The following is a 14,952-nucleotide window of genomic DNA, read 5'->3' as shown; positions in this document are numbered from 1 at the left end:
AAACATTCAACTTCAGAGAGAGATAATGATGGTGGTTTTAGTGGATGGTGGTTTTCAGCTGCATTTTACCTTCTGTTATTTGTGCACCGCTTGGAGAATGAAATCTAGAGAAATAAATCATAACTTGACGCTTTTTGCTAGCTGCAGCAATACTGAGATCAGTGGTGTAACTATAGATCTGCCGAACATGTACACTCCTTGTTTTGGATAATGCTTTTTAAGAATAAGGTGCCTTTTTGTATATATCGGAATAAAGATGTCATTTATTATATTATTCAACAAAAGTACAATTATAAATTACTTTATCGTATTAGGGTTTAGCTTTATCTTTTAGGTTTATTGTGTGGACCTTTTGAGGGGACAGTGTGACTTTTACTACTTCTTCTTTTTGCAGAATGCACAGCTGATGATCCAAGCCACTTCAGAATCTTTTTCATAATTTTTATAGTTACATTTCTGATTGGGTTGCTTAATGTGCTTATAATCCGACAAATAATTCTTCAGTGGAGCAATAACAAAATTAAATCTTCATCTGATTATAGAATATCTGCAACTAAAAAGGTAACTGATGTCACTGATCCATAATGAATTTTTTTTTAAAGGGGTGCTAGTTGTGTGGGACTTTCTGACCATTTATATTCTCTTCTCCTTTAAGGATAAAATGTTCTTGCCCACTGTTTGTACAAAAACTGTAACCTACAGACGTGATAAGCCTGAAGAAATCAACATCAGCAAGTTACAAGTAAATGAAACTTTCAAATGTAACTCCTGAAGACAGGCTGCTTTCTTCAAAGCTTTGTTTTCTCAGTCAAGAAGTTTATTTGAAAGATACTTTGGGGGTTTGTGGTTTGAATACTGTAATGAGAAACTGACCTGAAAGCCTAGTTACACAACATGGCTAGATTTCAAACAGAGCTGCTCCATTTTGGAAAAAACAAATGTGCATTAACTACTGATTAACATGATTAAACCAATTAAAGCACAGATAATTTGGATTGGGGCCAATTCAGTCCCATTTAGGATCAACAGGATCAAATCGGCTTAAATTTGACTGTTCTGGCATAAGCAGGCTTCTTACCTGTTCACAAGACCACTCTGCATTGTAGCACTTTAACATAACGTAACTTATTTAGTCTTTAGCATTGGCACGTAATGCTAATCCGAACTGGTGTTGCAAACGCACTGATCTCACTTTAGTTAAGAAAAGGTTTGGTCTACATTTCCCAAACGATGTAAAGCAAAATGTAGCTGGCACAAATCAGTGACAGGTCAACTGTTGACGCTTAACTCCTGTTCTGAGCACTGGGGAGAAAGCAGATCAGAAAGGGGAAAAACGTGGGACAAAATACCCACAGAGAGAATTGCCTGCAAAACAAAACAGAAAAGATTGAAACAATTCCTTACCACCATCACTCTGGCCCCGATAATCGCAAGCCTTGATGTCCTACGTTGCACTAATTTGGAGGAGGGAGGCTAAGTAGGTTTGCATCCAGCCTACTAAAAAGCAAAAACACTAACAGAGCAATCGAATTCCCCTACCCAGTCATTGTGGATGGTACTTGGATGAGATGCAGATATTTCTCCAGCCTGACTCCACTGGCCTCCACCACCAGGAGAGCTCCATCTTCAGCAAGATAGCCCTACCAGCAAGAAGTACCCTAATGTACCTTCCGAAATGGTTGGTGGAAACTGCTGGTAGCATAGCCAATGGAAACTCCCGAAACACAGGAGTTGGTGGAGGATCCTGTGCTGACCCCTAACTGCTGCCAGGTCGCAGGCACTCTTATCTGCACCAGCCTGGGAGGTAGCACAGCCAACAAGTCTTTCCCACTCCCACCTCTCCCTTCCGTCCTGGCTGGCACAAGTGACTCTTAAGGCTACCATCCTACAGCATGCTTTGCCTAAGGCTATCCCTGTTTCTATCCGTGAGTCATAACCCCCATGCCAACATGGGCTCGAAATGCTGAGAGTCCTAGCAGGGGGCTGTGTTCCTTCTGGCATCTCAGTAAGGAGACTCAACTTGCATCCTGAGAACCACTGCTTTATGTGGAGGAACGAATATGGTGATCCTTCTGTGTTGCATTTCAGAGAACACTAGATAAAAGTATAAGTACGTTTGTATACAGAGCACACTTTATGACTCTCTTTTCTATACATACTAACTATTCTGACTTTGTTTGCTTTGAGTCTTTCTAAAATTGGATAGAATCATTTTGTGTAGAAGACTGGAATAATCAAAGGGGTTAATCACTACTGGATTTTTTTAAGATAATTTTTTTTAATGGCTCATTGTTACTTAGGAATAATTACTACATCAAGAAGATACGCTAAAGCATTTGACTCAATTTGAGCAGGGTGTGTTTTTGTGTATGTGTGTACACACACACACACACACACACTATATTTTCCATTATATACATGAAATGGAAAATATAGTGTTAGTACAGGAAAGTGTGATATGGTAAGCACATAAGAAGATGGCAGTAGAGAAATAGAGCAGACTGAGTCAGTCACCACTCTAGCTCTTGTCAACCAAAAATTAAAGCTGGTATATTTTAGTATTTTAAAGCTCTGCCCCTGGTCCATGCATGCATGGAACTCCTTTCCTAATGCTATTGGAAGCTCTTTGCATCCAACCCTGTGGATTTTTGAGTGAAAAATTATTTATTTTTGGAGATAGTGGAGTTGTGCTTGGCTGAGGCTACAAGGCTCAAAAACTGCACAATCATAGCACTTTTAGAATTAGAATGTATGCTGTTCTTTGGAAAATTTTGCAACTTCTCTTGCTGAAACAACCAAATCTCTTTGTGTTTTTATTCAGTCTCCCCGATACTTTGCACACTCCTTAAAAAAGGTACGCAATTAGTGCCAATATACTTAAGTATGCCAAGAGAAACATCATGCTATCCACGATTCCTGCATACAGATATGTCAGGTTTTCCTTCTGTTTGCCATGCCACAATCTGGTTCATACTTCAGTATCGCTATACAATTCGAACACATCTAATTTGCAATGTATATTTTGCAGTGGTTTCTGATACTTTTTGCTTCCGTCAAGTTTTAATGTGTACTGTATTTTTTTTTTGTAAAAGCAAACGTGGATGAGTCCTGTTTTTATAGATTCAGTGCTTAAAATGTGTAGGCTCTTTCTAGGAAAGAGGAGTTCAGAGTAAAAATAATTTCCCGTTGTTCAATATAAGATTAAACACTTTGAAATCACTGCCGTAACTTCTGTTGAAGCTTACTACATGTTTTTATTTAAAATGTATTTTTGTAGTGTTCATGACTAACTTTTTTATTTCAATTTTATTTATTTATGTGTCACTTTAGTACATTGTGAGATAGTTTATTTTTCTATGAGAGCTGCAATAACTATGACTTAGCATTAATTTAATGCAAAATTATTGTACTTGGTCTCTAACGTTAAAGAAATATTGTCTCTAATCCATGGTTGACATTTTGTTATTTTGCAATAATATTTAAACAAAAAACCTGTAAAAGTCTTTCCTCTTAATTTATTTTACTATGAACTTTTGCCAAAGAGTTATTCAGCCCCATTGCTAGAATCCTACACATTATCATTTATGTGTAAGTCTTATGGGTATGAAGTTGAACAATATAAGTCTCAAGTTTTGCTCTCAGCTATCAAGTTCCAAATTCAAGGAACCACAAGATCAAAGATTCAAAATGGTTTAGTTGGAGAAACAGTCATGTGGAAATATGGTTGCCTCTTATTTTCAAAGCAATTTTGCTTTAAAACATTTTTCCAAACCCAAACTTGGTGTTAGGCGGTGGGTCAAATGGGGGTAACATGCAATAGCTTCAGGTCTCTTGAAGTCCAACACAAGTGAGTGCTAAATGGGAAAGAAAGAAATAGAGATTCAGTCCAGTAGCTTTCTGTGAAAAGAAAGTGCTTCCCTATGTGCTTAACTCAAGATTCCAACTGCATTGACAGCAGCAGATACTAAGATAGTTAATGGCAAAATGCACATCTAAACAGCAATGTTTTGATCCGTCTTCTAAAGGCAAAGCTAAATCAGAATTATTCAAACCTGGGTCCCCAGATAGTGAAATGCAGCTCCTGTCATCTGCTGCACCTTAACCAAGGGGACAGGGTTGTAGTCCAACATCATTCATGTTGAAGACTGAACACAGCTAAGAGCTTTGCAGCCCAGTGGCCACCACTAAGAAGGCCCTACTTCATGTTCCCATCCAGCCTGTTTCAGATGGTGCTGGTATACAAAGCAGGGACTTAGCTGAAGGTACATTCATATAGGAGGTGGTCTCCTTTGGGTATCTTTTCCAGCTGCCAAATAATTCAGGACAGAGCCAGCACTTTGGGCCTGGAAATGAGAGTCTGTGAACTTTGCATATAACATTTATAGGATATGGTTTAAATAATAAGCTGCTGCCCACACATATGCAAAAGTTTAGGTTTCTGGGTGACTTTCAAAAGCACTCAAATAGAGCATGTGTCTGTTGTCTGATCTGGATGTATCTGTGGCAGGATCAGTTTGCTCCAGAAATTGACACTTCTAACTTCCAAGAGTAGACCTGTCCACTGCCCCAGCCTGGACATTCAAGAGCCATACTGGGTCTAAAAGCTCTCCCAAGTTCAAGTACTGACTCAGGATCTCCTTGGAATCATAAGGGGGTAGGTGAGGGAGAGAATGCTGGGTATTAATATACTAATGACAACATGTCCTAAATTCTCAGATGATCTTTCCAAATTGTTTTATGTTGTTCTATACAGCAGGGATAAGAGACCTCTGGCCTGCAGGCCAGATTCGACCCACCAGACCATCACCCCAGAGCATGCCCACCTGCCCCACACTTGATGCCATATGCGCTGTCAAGTGTGCGGCATGTTGTGAGGCAGCTGCACCCAGTGTGCAACTTGAGTTCCACATGGGGAACTGAGTCGCACTAACTGCCTGCAAAAAGGCTTTTAACTCCCTGCCCATCACCTGAAGACCAGCTGGTCAATATGGCATCAGGGTGGTCCCACTCATCTGCCAAAGTCCATGGGGGAAGGAGGAGATAAAGATCTGGCCCACCAGGCCAAAACATTTCCTCACCCCTGCTATACACAAGATGGAACCCCGTGGAAACATACAAGCCAAAGGGCATGAATTGTGAGCAGTTATATAAATCATCTTTGAAAAGTGCCTCCAATATGCATGTATTTCACCCAATTAGCTGGCCTCATCCTTCCCCCCTGACTCCTGCTTTCATCAGTCAGGAAGGGCAGGGGTCAAATAAATATATGGTGGTATTCACCTCTCCAGTTCTGCCACCACAGCTCCTTCCTCACATCTGGTCGCCAGGCTTTCAGCATCTGGTGTTCTGGCCTCTCAGACTCAAAACACATAGCCATTATCTCACAGCAACACTCCTCCCTCCTTATAAAAGCAAAGAGAGGGAGCAAAAGGTCAGAAAATACCCACTCGGTGTACGATAGAGAAATGACAGCTCTTGTTTACAATCAATACGCCATCCTCTCACAATAGGACCAAAGAACAAAAATGGAGACTAGAAACTGCAAATCTCCAAAAGGCCAGGTCAGGCAGCTGTCAAGTTGCAAGACACAGTAGACATCCAGGAACAGACTCAGCAAGCCTCTCATTACCAGTTGCTAGAGAAGAGCAGTGGGGGGCTGTTGCCCACGTGCCTTGTTTTTGGGCTTCCCAGAGGCATCTGACTGGCCACTGTTGAAAACAGGATACCAAACTGGATAGGTATTTCATGTGATCCAGCAGGGCTCTTGCGTTCCTTTGCATTGTTCTCTTTGGCTGCCAAAGGACAACCCCAAAGGGTGCTTTCTCTTTTGCATTACCCCTTTGATGGTGAGCCTTGGTGGAAATATCTCCCTGGCTAAGCAGCCAGGCATCATAGCTCTCTCCTGGGTGCAACTTCCAAGCTGGACTTCATGAGTCTTGGTGCTCTTTCTGCTCAGCAAAGAGGCACCAAGGAAGTCCTAGATGACAACCATCTTCCTCCTCTGGGCCTTTGGTTTCCCAGCTGCCATTCTCCATGCTCGGCAGCTTCCATGGCACCACCTTTGTACTCGGATCTTGAGAGGCAGTTTTACTTATGCAGGCCTTCCCACCTAAACTTCAGCACACAAAAACTAATATTGGTTTCCACTGTCCACAAGAATGAAAACAAATCCGTAGGACTTTATCCTGCCGCTTTGGGGTTTTATTGCAAATGAAGAGTGGGATTGCAGTGGGAACAGCTAAATCTCTACAAAGCTTACCATTTCACTGTTACTATTCTTGTTCTTATTTTCTTTCATTTAGTGGTTCCAGTTGTTTGCTGAGCATAATCTCTGCATGCTCCCAAGAACTTTCAGATATATTGAATTTGCAGCTTGACCCCTAGGACAATCAAGACAGCAATGTTTTGTCTGAGTCTGTCTCTCTCTCTCTCTCTCTCTCTCTCTCTCTCTCTCTCTCTCTCTCTCTCTCTCTGTGTGTGTGTGTGTGTGTGTGTGAGAGAGAGAGAGAGAGAGAGAGAGAGAGAGAGAGAGAGAGAGAGAGAGAGAATCCATCCATTACCAATATTCTTTGAGAGATGCTATCTATGGCACCAAAATGGCACCATTCAAAAATAAGGAGGGAGGTAGAAAACCAAGAGGAGGAAATGTAGGAATGAACATTGAACAGGAACATCAAACCTCAGTGTTTCGTTGCAAGTCACAGTTGGTATACCTTAGGTCTGAAAGGGAGGTGGATTCCATAGATGCTATGCGCTGTCTTATTTGTACATCTGGACACTGACTAATAATGATGGTGGTGATAATACTTTTAAAATACATAAAGCAATACATATTATCTTAAAAAAGGGGGGAGCCACTCGGTGGCGTAGGAAGGGACTGCGGTGGGTGCGGACTGCCCCAGGTGTCATCACTGAGTGACGTGATGGCTTGGGCACTTGCAGGCTCCACCCTAAACAGCAACATGGTGCTTGCAGACTCCATGGAGGTTCTACACAGCGTGCTCTGCCCCGGCTTGCCCTGCACCCTGGGCAGCTTGCCCCGCCCCAGGTGCAGGGCATTTGCGCTGCCCTGGGTGCCCTAGCAGCTAGCTACACCACTGGAGCCACCCTAAGACAATTGTCTTAATTGTCTAGAGTCTAAAGCTCCCCTAACTGCACCACTGCTTTAGAAATAATGAATCGCTGCGGAATGAGGTAGTACGAGGCAAACGTCTTCCCTCTGCAGAGCTGGGGGTTTTCTTGCCAGACCACCTTCCATAGCATAGAGATGGCTAAGGAACTATCCTAGCCGCCAGATTAACAGGATCTAGAGTGCATAACATAGGTTCCTCGGTTTAGATAGTGGTGTCTCACCGTGGAGCTGCTACAAACGAAAGACCAAGATGGGACTTCAGAATTTGATCCAAAAACAGGAGTGTATTTATTTAGAGAAAGGCAAAAGACACATCAGTTGATGAACTCTTTGTTACAAGGCTGGACAGTGAAGGAGAAATATAAAGGATAAGGCAACAACCCTTCCCGGTCCCCATGCCGGGTAGTCGATAGGAGCCAATGCCTAAGGCCAATACCTTCCAATTCTGTAATCAATAAAGTTGTGGCCTTTTATGCCCATTAACCTTAAATACTGTGTTCAGTGTCTTCATTTCACATGGGGGAGGGGACTTGCCACGCAAAGGGGAGGACAAAAGACAGTGGGAGGCTTGTTACATGGCCTTACTTACTCGGCTGAAACAAATGAGAGGGAGTGAAAACTTCGGCAATAGATTAAGCCCCCAAAGCAAGGAGGAGACCAGGCATTTCCAGGCCAGAGCAGGGTTTCCCCTAGCCAGGGACACAAAACGAAGGTTTCTGAGGCATAAAGACAGGCAGACAGGCAGCAGCTAAACTTAGGAAACTAATTGGGAGTTCCACACATCTTTGTTACTCTTTTGGCTTGCAGCCAGCTAAGTTTCACTCAAAGTAGACCTCAAATTAATAAATCCAAATTAGCTATGCCCATTAATTTCAATGGGTTTACTCTGAGTAGGCCTAGTGTTGGATACTGTCCTTTGTCTGCTAAACATCCTATGGCTGGTGCATGGGGGTGGTAATAAACTGATAATGAACTACAGGGGTGCCAACTTAAATAAAATATTGGGGAGGGGAGGTAAGTCCCACCCCAAATAATTGATATATGACATGGTGTGTGCACACCATTTGAATGGCAATGCCCATCAACTTGGAGGGGGGCTCAAATATTTCATGGGGGGGGCAAAGCTCCCTCAGCCCCTAGGAGTTGGCTCCTATGATGAGCTATCACCAATCTCTCTTCTGTGTCTAATATGGTGAGAAATAATTTTTGTGCCCTGCTACTCTGTTTTAATTAAAATGGGTCCTTCAAGTTGGATCTAAGTTGCTAAACTATCCCGTTTTCCTGTAGGTCTGTGTAGGAGTATTTGCCTATATTTTACACAGTTCTTTTTTTTTTTTTTTTTACTGCCATCTCTCTCGGGAATCTCATCATGGGATCTCTCCTCCTCCACTCTTGAACGAGTCCGTTTTTTCATTCAAGTGCTGTTTATTCATCTGTAGCTGGATTATGTCTGATTTATTTCAGCCGGCCCTGAAATTCTGAATTGGCCCTTTGCCCTGGTTTCCACACTAAACCTTTGTCAGCGATACTCTCAGTTTCCATAGCTGCTTTGTCCTCTTCATTGCTCCCTGGGTACATTTATCCTTTCACTCACTCCTGTGTTTTAAAGGCCAGCTAAAAGGGCCGAGAAGCAGAACTATACTAGCATAGTATAGACTAGCATCCACACTGATTCATCAGATATCCCAGATTAGCCTGGAAAAAAATACTGGGATTGTTTTTATTATGCATTACTGATATCTGGCTGGGCAGTAATATTAAGAAGAGTCTCCTGCTGGATCGGCCTGGCATTCTCTTTCTACGATGGCCAACCAAATAACTCTGGAAGTCTAAAAAGCATGGGGACAATAGCCTTCCCTCTGTGTTGCTCCCCAGCAATTGGCATTGAGAGGCACATTGCCTCTCATAGTAGAGATAACATATAGCGTGATTAGCAGATCTACACTAAGCACACAAGCACACACAAAATGAATTCAGAATAAAACTCCAAAATCATTTGCTCATAGGGTGTCTTCATGTTACCTCTTTAGAGTGCAATGAAATTTGTTGGGGGGTTTTCAGGGTGCTTGACAGCTCTTCCACCTCCTCCTCCAAAGCTGTTCACATCAGCATGGATTCATTAGTGTCAGATTTGTTTCTGTTTGTGTATATACATCAGTGGGCACTGACGAGGTGGCGATGTCTTTATCCTATGCAAAGTTGCTTGTTTCTTGGCTAGCGACGAATTAGGAATGATTCAAAAGTTTTCCATTCAGTGGGAAGCTTTATTGAGAAACAGTGTCTCCCAAGCAGAAGTATTTTACGACAAACAACAGAATACATATGCATTCTGGATAATGACCATGTGAACACAGATCGAAAACCCTGTACTGGGAATGCAGTGAGTGGACTGCAAACAAGAGTGTAGATGCAGTCTCACAGTGAAAACTAAACAACAGAAATAAAATTGCAGCAATAATGACATCTAGTGGTGAGGAAATGTATACAAACCGAACACATACAAAATGACCAGTTTGCATCTGATGGCTCAAGTAGCACTGCTTATTTGATACATGAAGAAGCTGGACTTTTAACCAACTGGAAGTTGGTTAAACCAGCCAAGTTCACGTTGAACTAATTTAAGAATGCAAGAGGCTGCTTGAACTGCTTCATTGGATCTGCGCAAGTTCTAATAAGAACATAAGAAAGAGCTTTGAAACTGCATGCACTTATATATTTTGTATATTTTGCCTGAAAGGCAGGCTAAAACAATCTTAAAACAAACCATCTTCAATCCACAACACAGGCTCTAAATAATTGTCCGTATTTGTACATCAATATATACAGTTTGCAGAGGTGGAAGTGGGCTTGATCTGCCTATACAGCGCTGGACCCAGGAAATCCGGTTGGCACCTTTAGGTGGGATCAAGAAAGGAAGAGACAACAGAAAGAGCCTATTTCTGCTTGATCTTCCTGCTCCTCCATAATCGGCTCAGATGCTCCCGCATTTCATGAAGCTGGAGAGATAGATAAAATCCCACAGTCAGAGCCATCAAAGTGAGCTTCTTTCATTACTTCTCACCCCCAGATCCACCAAGTAATTCAACTTCTTGCCCCTTTAGTCTTAAGGCCCCACAAGGCCATCTTCAGGAAGAAGAACCTCCAGTGGAGATCGGGAGGAAATGTTCTCTGGTCCTTCTTCTTGCTTCCCATCCCAGGGTTCTGTGGACTTCTAATGCCAAGCTCCACTCACATGTTGAATACTCACATCGTAATGCAGGCCGAGACTGTAATAGGCTTCCAAGCAAATATAATTGGTGGCTTTGATGGCCTGGGACTTCTCTAGCCGGTCTGAAGACCTCATGTACTGTTGGAAGTGCTGAGGAAGGAAAAAGCAGCTCAGAATCATTGCACAGGCCAAAGAAATCTCCCAAGTCTATTATCCTGTTCTTTGAGAGCTGTGCCCCTGGGTTTGATTTTAAAGAACTCTACATGGACCTAGCAGTTCGAAAGCACGTCAAAGTGCAATTAGATAAATAGGTACTGCTCCGGCAGGAAGGTAAACGGCGTTTCTGTGCGCTGCTCTGGTTCGTGAGAAGCGGCTTAGTCATGCTGGCCACATCACCTGGAAAAACTGTCTGCGGACAAACGTCGGCTCCCTTGGCCAGTAAAGTGAGATGAGCACCGCAACCCCAGAGTCCTTTGCGGCTGGACTTAACTGCCAGGGGTCCTTTACCTTTACATGGACTTTGTTTTCCAGAAAATGCAGCAATTCTGCAGACATTCTGGGGAACAGTTAAACTGGCTCAAAACATACTGAGCATGCGGAATGCATTTTGAAAGAGGTCTAGTCAGTGCTTTTTTCTGGGGGTACACAGGGGTACACATACCCCTAAATATTTTGTGAATCTAAGTTTGACGTCATTGAGGGGCAGTATTTCAATATGAGTAGGAAAATGAGAGCACCCCAAACATTTTTTTAGAAAAAAGCACTGGGTCTAGTCATCCAGCCAGAGAGACACAGCCCCCATAGGGAACAATTTCACAAATTAAATCCCCCCCCCAGTGGTAAGATCTCCCTGCCAGTCCAGGGACAGTCCCGGGTTTACATAAGCTGTCACGGTTTCTGATTTGATCCTGGAATGTCCCGCTTTCCCTTAGGATGTCCCTGTTTTCATTGGAGAAATGTTGAAGGGGAAGTCTCTTATTTTCATTGAAGAAATGTTGGAGGGTATCGAACAGGACATCCCTATTTTCATTTGAGAAATGGTGGAGGGTAGGCAGTCTGTCCATCAGCAGCACACCACACTTGAAAGGAATAGACTCAACATTCAACACTCACCTCCAAGATCTTCAGAAGGTGGTGCGTTGTGGGGGCCTCTGAAAGCAGCCCCTTGAGCATTGCACCCAGGGCTTCAGAGGCTCCTCTACAAAGGGCCTGCAAGCAACAGAAAGCAAGCAACGTCATTGCTACATAGCAGATCTCCATCCCCAAACAGAGCAGGCAGAAAAGGAGCTATGCAGAGCCTTTTCACTCAGACTGTCTAAGACAGTTCCTCCTTTGGGAAGGGGATCCATTCACAGAGGGTGCAAAGGTGGGCTTGGTGTCATAATACCTCCTCCTGCTTCATCTGAAATGCAGAAGTCTTTGCATTGCTCAAGATGAAATGTGCCTTAGTGGTTCAGCTCAGAGACAAGGGATTGGTGACCACGGATACAGCAGGTGTTTGTCAAGACTCTTGAAGTTCAGTAAGAATTTACCTTGTCGCAAACCGCTTCACTTTCTGTGCTCTTTATAATGAGGCGGGAAAGAGTGACTTGGAGCAGCTTCGCCTCTAGTTTCTCTGAGAGCGGAGGGCTGCTTCTGCTGTAAGGGGGGGGGAGGAAAAACCAGGATTCTATTATGTGATGGAGGGAATATTCGTCAGATTTGGCTGAAGTTGAGCTTGGCTCCATCATCCAGCCCAAAAGAAGGTATCCCTGAGAACCAGAGGGGAAAAGATATGCACATTTGGGTGACATGTCAGAGGAATTGGTACAATTTACTACAAAAAGGAAAAAGAAAACCTCAAGGTGTCTGTTGGTTTCTGTACCTGTTTATAACTATCATAAACAAGGTTGCAGTTCCCATGGCAGCAGGAGTCTGCCCACAGCCTCCCAGCCCAGCCAGACTTCCTTGCATCTGTGGTATTTGAGAATGCTCAGGTGGACTGGGAAGCTTCTAGGAGTTTTGTCTAGTCAGCAGCGAAGGCAGGACTTTATTTGAAATGGATAATAAAGTAAAGAAAAAAATCTCTGCTATTATTTAAGTTAAGTAAGGTCAATCATCGGTCCTTGTAAGTTCAGGGGGGGGGGAGATCCTTACCCACCCTTTAAAAAAAAAAGTAGCAGAAAATCTCACCCCACATGCATGCGGGATGATGAATCTGCAAAAATGTGACCGATTTTTTTGCCACACTGTTTGCCAAAACAACTGATGCACCCATAATGTAGGAACCTATAGGAAAGTTGCTCTTGGAAAGAGGCTTTCTGGATCCAAACTCTGCCAAGGGGATGGAAACTTGCAAGCGTAGTTGCTCGAAAGGCAGAGGCTTCCCCATTGATGATGAAAGAAAAAGAGAATATCATTTTCCTAGGCTGCAAGCAGATTTATAGCACAGTCTATTTGAAGCACATGTCTACTTAGAAACAGGGCAATTCCCCCAAGCCTGCCTGAGGCCAACTTCTCTAAAAGACCTGTGGAGGGTTGTTAGGAGAGTCAAAAGCTCTTCCCAGAACCTCCTCAGAGCCAATAATCCTCAGCTCCTTGCTCACTCACTTGTTGATTTGCCAGGATTTGTGGCTAGTGGAGCACAATCTGCTTCTCTGTAGTGCATTTGCTCACTCCAGGCCTTTTCCTTTGCTTCTGACTGCTCTATGGCGTGGGGGGAAATATCTCCTGTTCCACCAGACTCCTACCACAACTTACCTCAGATTTGCGATTGCATTCATGCAGCTGGTAAAAATGAAAAAGGCAAGGGGATGGTCTTTGTATCGCTCCATCAGGCCCTTGAAGAGATGGGGGGGGGGGACAGAAGAAATGGAAATCAGCTGCACGTAGTTCCTCTCAGCTCCCTAAAGTAGTTTACTCATAACTTCACCACCAACTGACTTTGAGCTGTTTTCTTGATATTGGACATGCAAGCAAGTTATCAAGCATGAAATGCAACTCCACAAAACCCATATCTGTACAGTATCAGTGTGAAGGTTTCCATGTGCAGAAGAGGCCACATATCCCAGGCACCCACATGTTACACGTAGACCTCTCCACAGAAAGAGGTTCTAGACATGCAGGCCCTCCATTTCCATTGTTCTCTTCTCTGCCGTGCACTAGCCTTACCCACCACCAGAATATCTTGCAGAAAATCCACTGCTAAGATCTCTCCTATCCACCCTGTGGATGATACCTTCTCAAAGTACTACCTCACTCACCACTATCTTCTTAACAAGGTCCTCCTTTGCCATGATGGGCTTCCTTTCTGCTTCTATTGCTGCTAAGAAATTGATGGCCATGCCGATCCCCTGGAAGTTATAAAAGGCAAGAAGCCATTAAAGTGATGGGAAGAGATCTTTGACGGCTTGCCTGAAACAGCCCAGGTGCCTCCTCACACTGGAGATGGAAGCCAACATAAATGGCACCCACCACGCCCATAAGCGCCTAGTAGGAAGCTCGAAATTCGTACGGGGGATGTGTTTCACTGTGTTGGCAGCCAGGTGGGGATGACTGTACCCTTTCGCCATGGTCTTCCCATACTTCCAGGGAAGGAATTGGTCCCCCTTCCACTGGAGTCTGCGGGGTGACTTTGCTGTTCTTTTTCAATAAGGATTGCAGACGTTGAAGCCTAGAGCAAAACGAGGAAGTAGGTGAGAAATGAGACTCGCAGACTCCTCCCCTGTTACATGACTGCAGTGCCCCGGAGCCACGTCAAGGTTCAAGATGTGACATGAATTCCCACTTGTCACCGGTAGCTATTTGCATCTTCTTGATCTTAAAATGGCTCAGATTGCCGGCAAGCTGGTATCTCAAACTGTCCTGGGAAGGGAGTGTTTTCCTCAAGCCCAGAGGCAGGGGGTAAAAGGGGGCAGCTGCTGTGTTTACCATGGTCCTGACTGAGAAAGCCAATCTTAGCTAGGGAAGAAATAGCCCCCTACCCCCTGTGAGGGACTGGCATGAACCATCATAAACGATGAGACGGGCACAATGCAGAAGCTGTGGGAGAAAAGTCCTACTTACATGTTCGTTGATATGGTTCTTCCTTTTTGAGCAATATCAATAAAGATGAGCAGGTAGCTGGCTAGCTTCCAGGAAGCAGGTCCAGCAATGCTCTGAGGCTTACCTGTCCGGTGAGTTAGCAGGAGGTGATGTCACAGTGGAGGTCATCTCATAATGGCCTTAGCAGCCTGATATTGGAAGCCTTGGGCTCGCTCATTCCTAAGTTGCAAACAGAGCTAGTGAAAGTTTAATGAAGCAACCGTTGTGGGACATTTTGCAGTCGGACCTAACAATGCGTGTCTATGCTAGTTAGTAAATGAAGGGGTTAAGGACCACAGAGCTGTGAACTGCTAGAGAAGGCTTGGCTAGGTAATGCCGCCTCACCTTTGGGGAGGGAGGAAGTAAGCCTTGTTTCCTGTTCCTTTCTCTCCCTCTACACTTTGAACCATGTAACTGACCAGACGCATGATGCTGGCGGTTTGTGCCCAGACTCCATGTTTGAAGATACTTTTTGTAGTTTGTGCTTTAAAAACGTTTTACCTGTTTCTGATGTGGCGTCGAATGATGCATCAGTAAGACCTCTGGTTAC

General features: G+C 43.8%; 2 protein-coding genes across 7 annotated transcripts in view; one reads left to right on the top strand and one right to left on the bottom strand.

The window, feature by feature from the left end:
• ITGB8 (integrin subunit beta 8) overlaps window positions 1-3,220 on the top strand; it is a 45,712-nt gene extending 42,492 nt beyond the window's left edge. Inside the window, exons 13-14 of the mRNA XM_081164556.1 lie at window positions 395-561; window positions 656-3,220. Of these exons, the coding sequence (XP_081020682.1) occupies window positions 395-561; window positions 656-772 (284 nt within the window). The 3' untranslated portion in view covers window positions 773-3,220. The remainder of the gene's footprint in view (window positions 1-394; window positions 562-655) is intronic.
• Window positions 3,221-3,676: 456 nt separating this feature from the next.
• Window positions 3,677-14,921, bottom strand: LOC308570166 (uncharacterized protein). Of its 6 annotated transcripts, none has more exons than XM_081164953.1 (11): window positions 14,385-14,918; window positions 13,881-13,992; window positions 13,583-13,672; window positions 13,080-13,159; window positions 11,873-11,978; window positions 11,454-11,549; window positions 10,380-10,490; window positions 7,722-10,128; window positions 5,837-6,380; window positions 5,281-5,402; window positions 3,677-3,854 (listed from the first exon to the last, which is right to left on the bottom strand). In XM_081164953.1, coding segments are annotated over exons 1-8 (660 nt in total). In that variant the 5' UTR covers window positions 14,387-14,918; the 3' UTR covers window positions 3,677-3,854; window positions 5,281-5,402; window positions 5,837-6,380; window positions 7,722-10,065. The 6 variants fall into 6 exon arrangements, with proteins under 6 accessions (XP_081021079.1, XP_081021080.1, XP_081021081.1 ...); XM_081164954.1 differs by having other exon boundaries at window positions 5,281-6,114; window positions 6,260-6,380; XM_081164955.1 differs by having other exon boundaries at window positions 5,281-6,109; window positions 6,260-6,380.
• Window positions 14,922-14,952: the final 31 nt, after the last annotated feature.

This window comes from Podarcis bocagei (assembly GCF_964188305.1).
Source record: "Podarcis bocagei genome assembly, chromosome: 12".
NCBI classification, from domain to species: Eukaryota; Metazoa; Chordata; class Lepidosauria; order Squamata; family Lacertidae; genus Podarcis; species Podarcis bocagei.
This window is presented reverse-complemented; position numbering and strand designations above follow the sequence as displayed.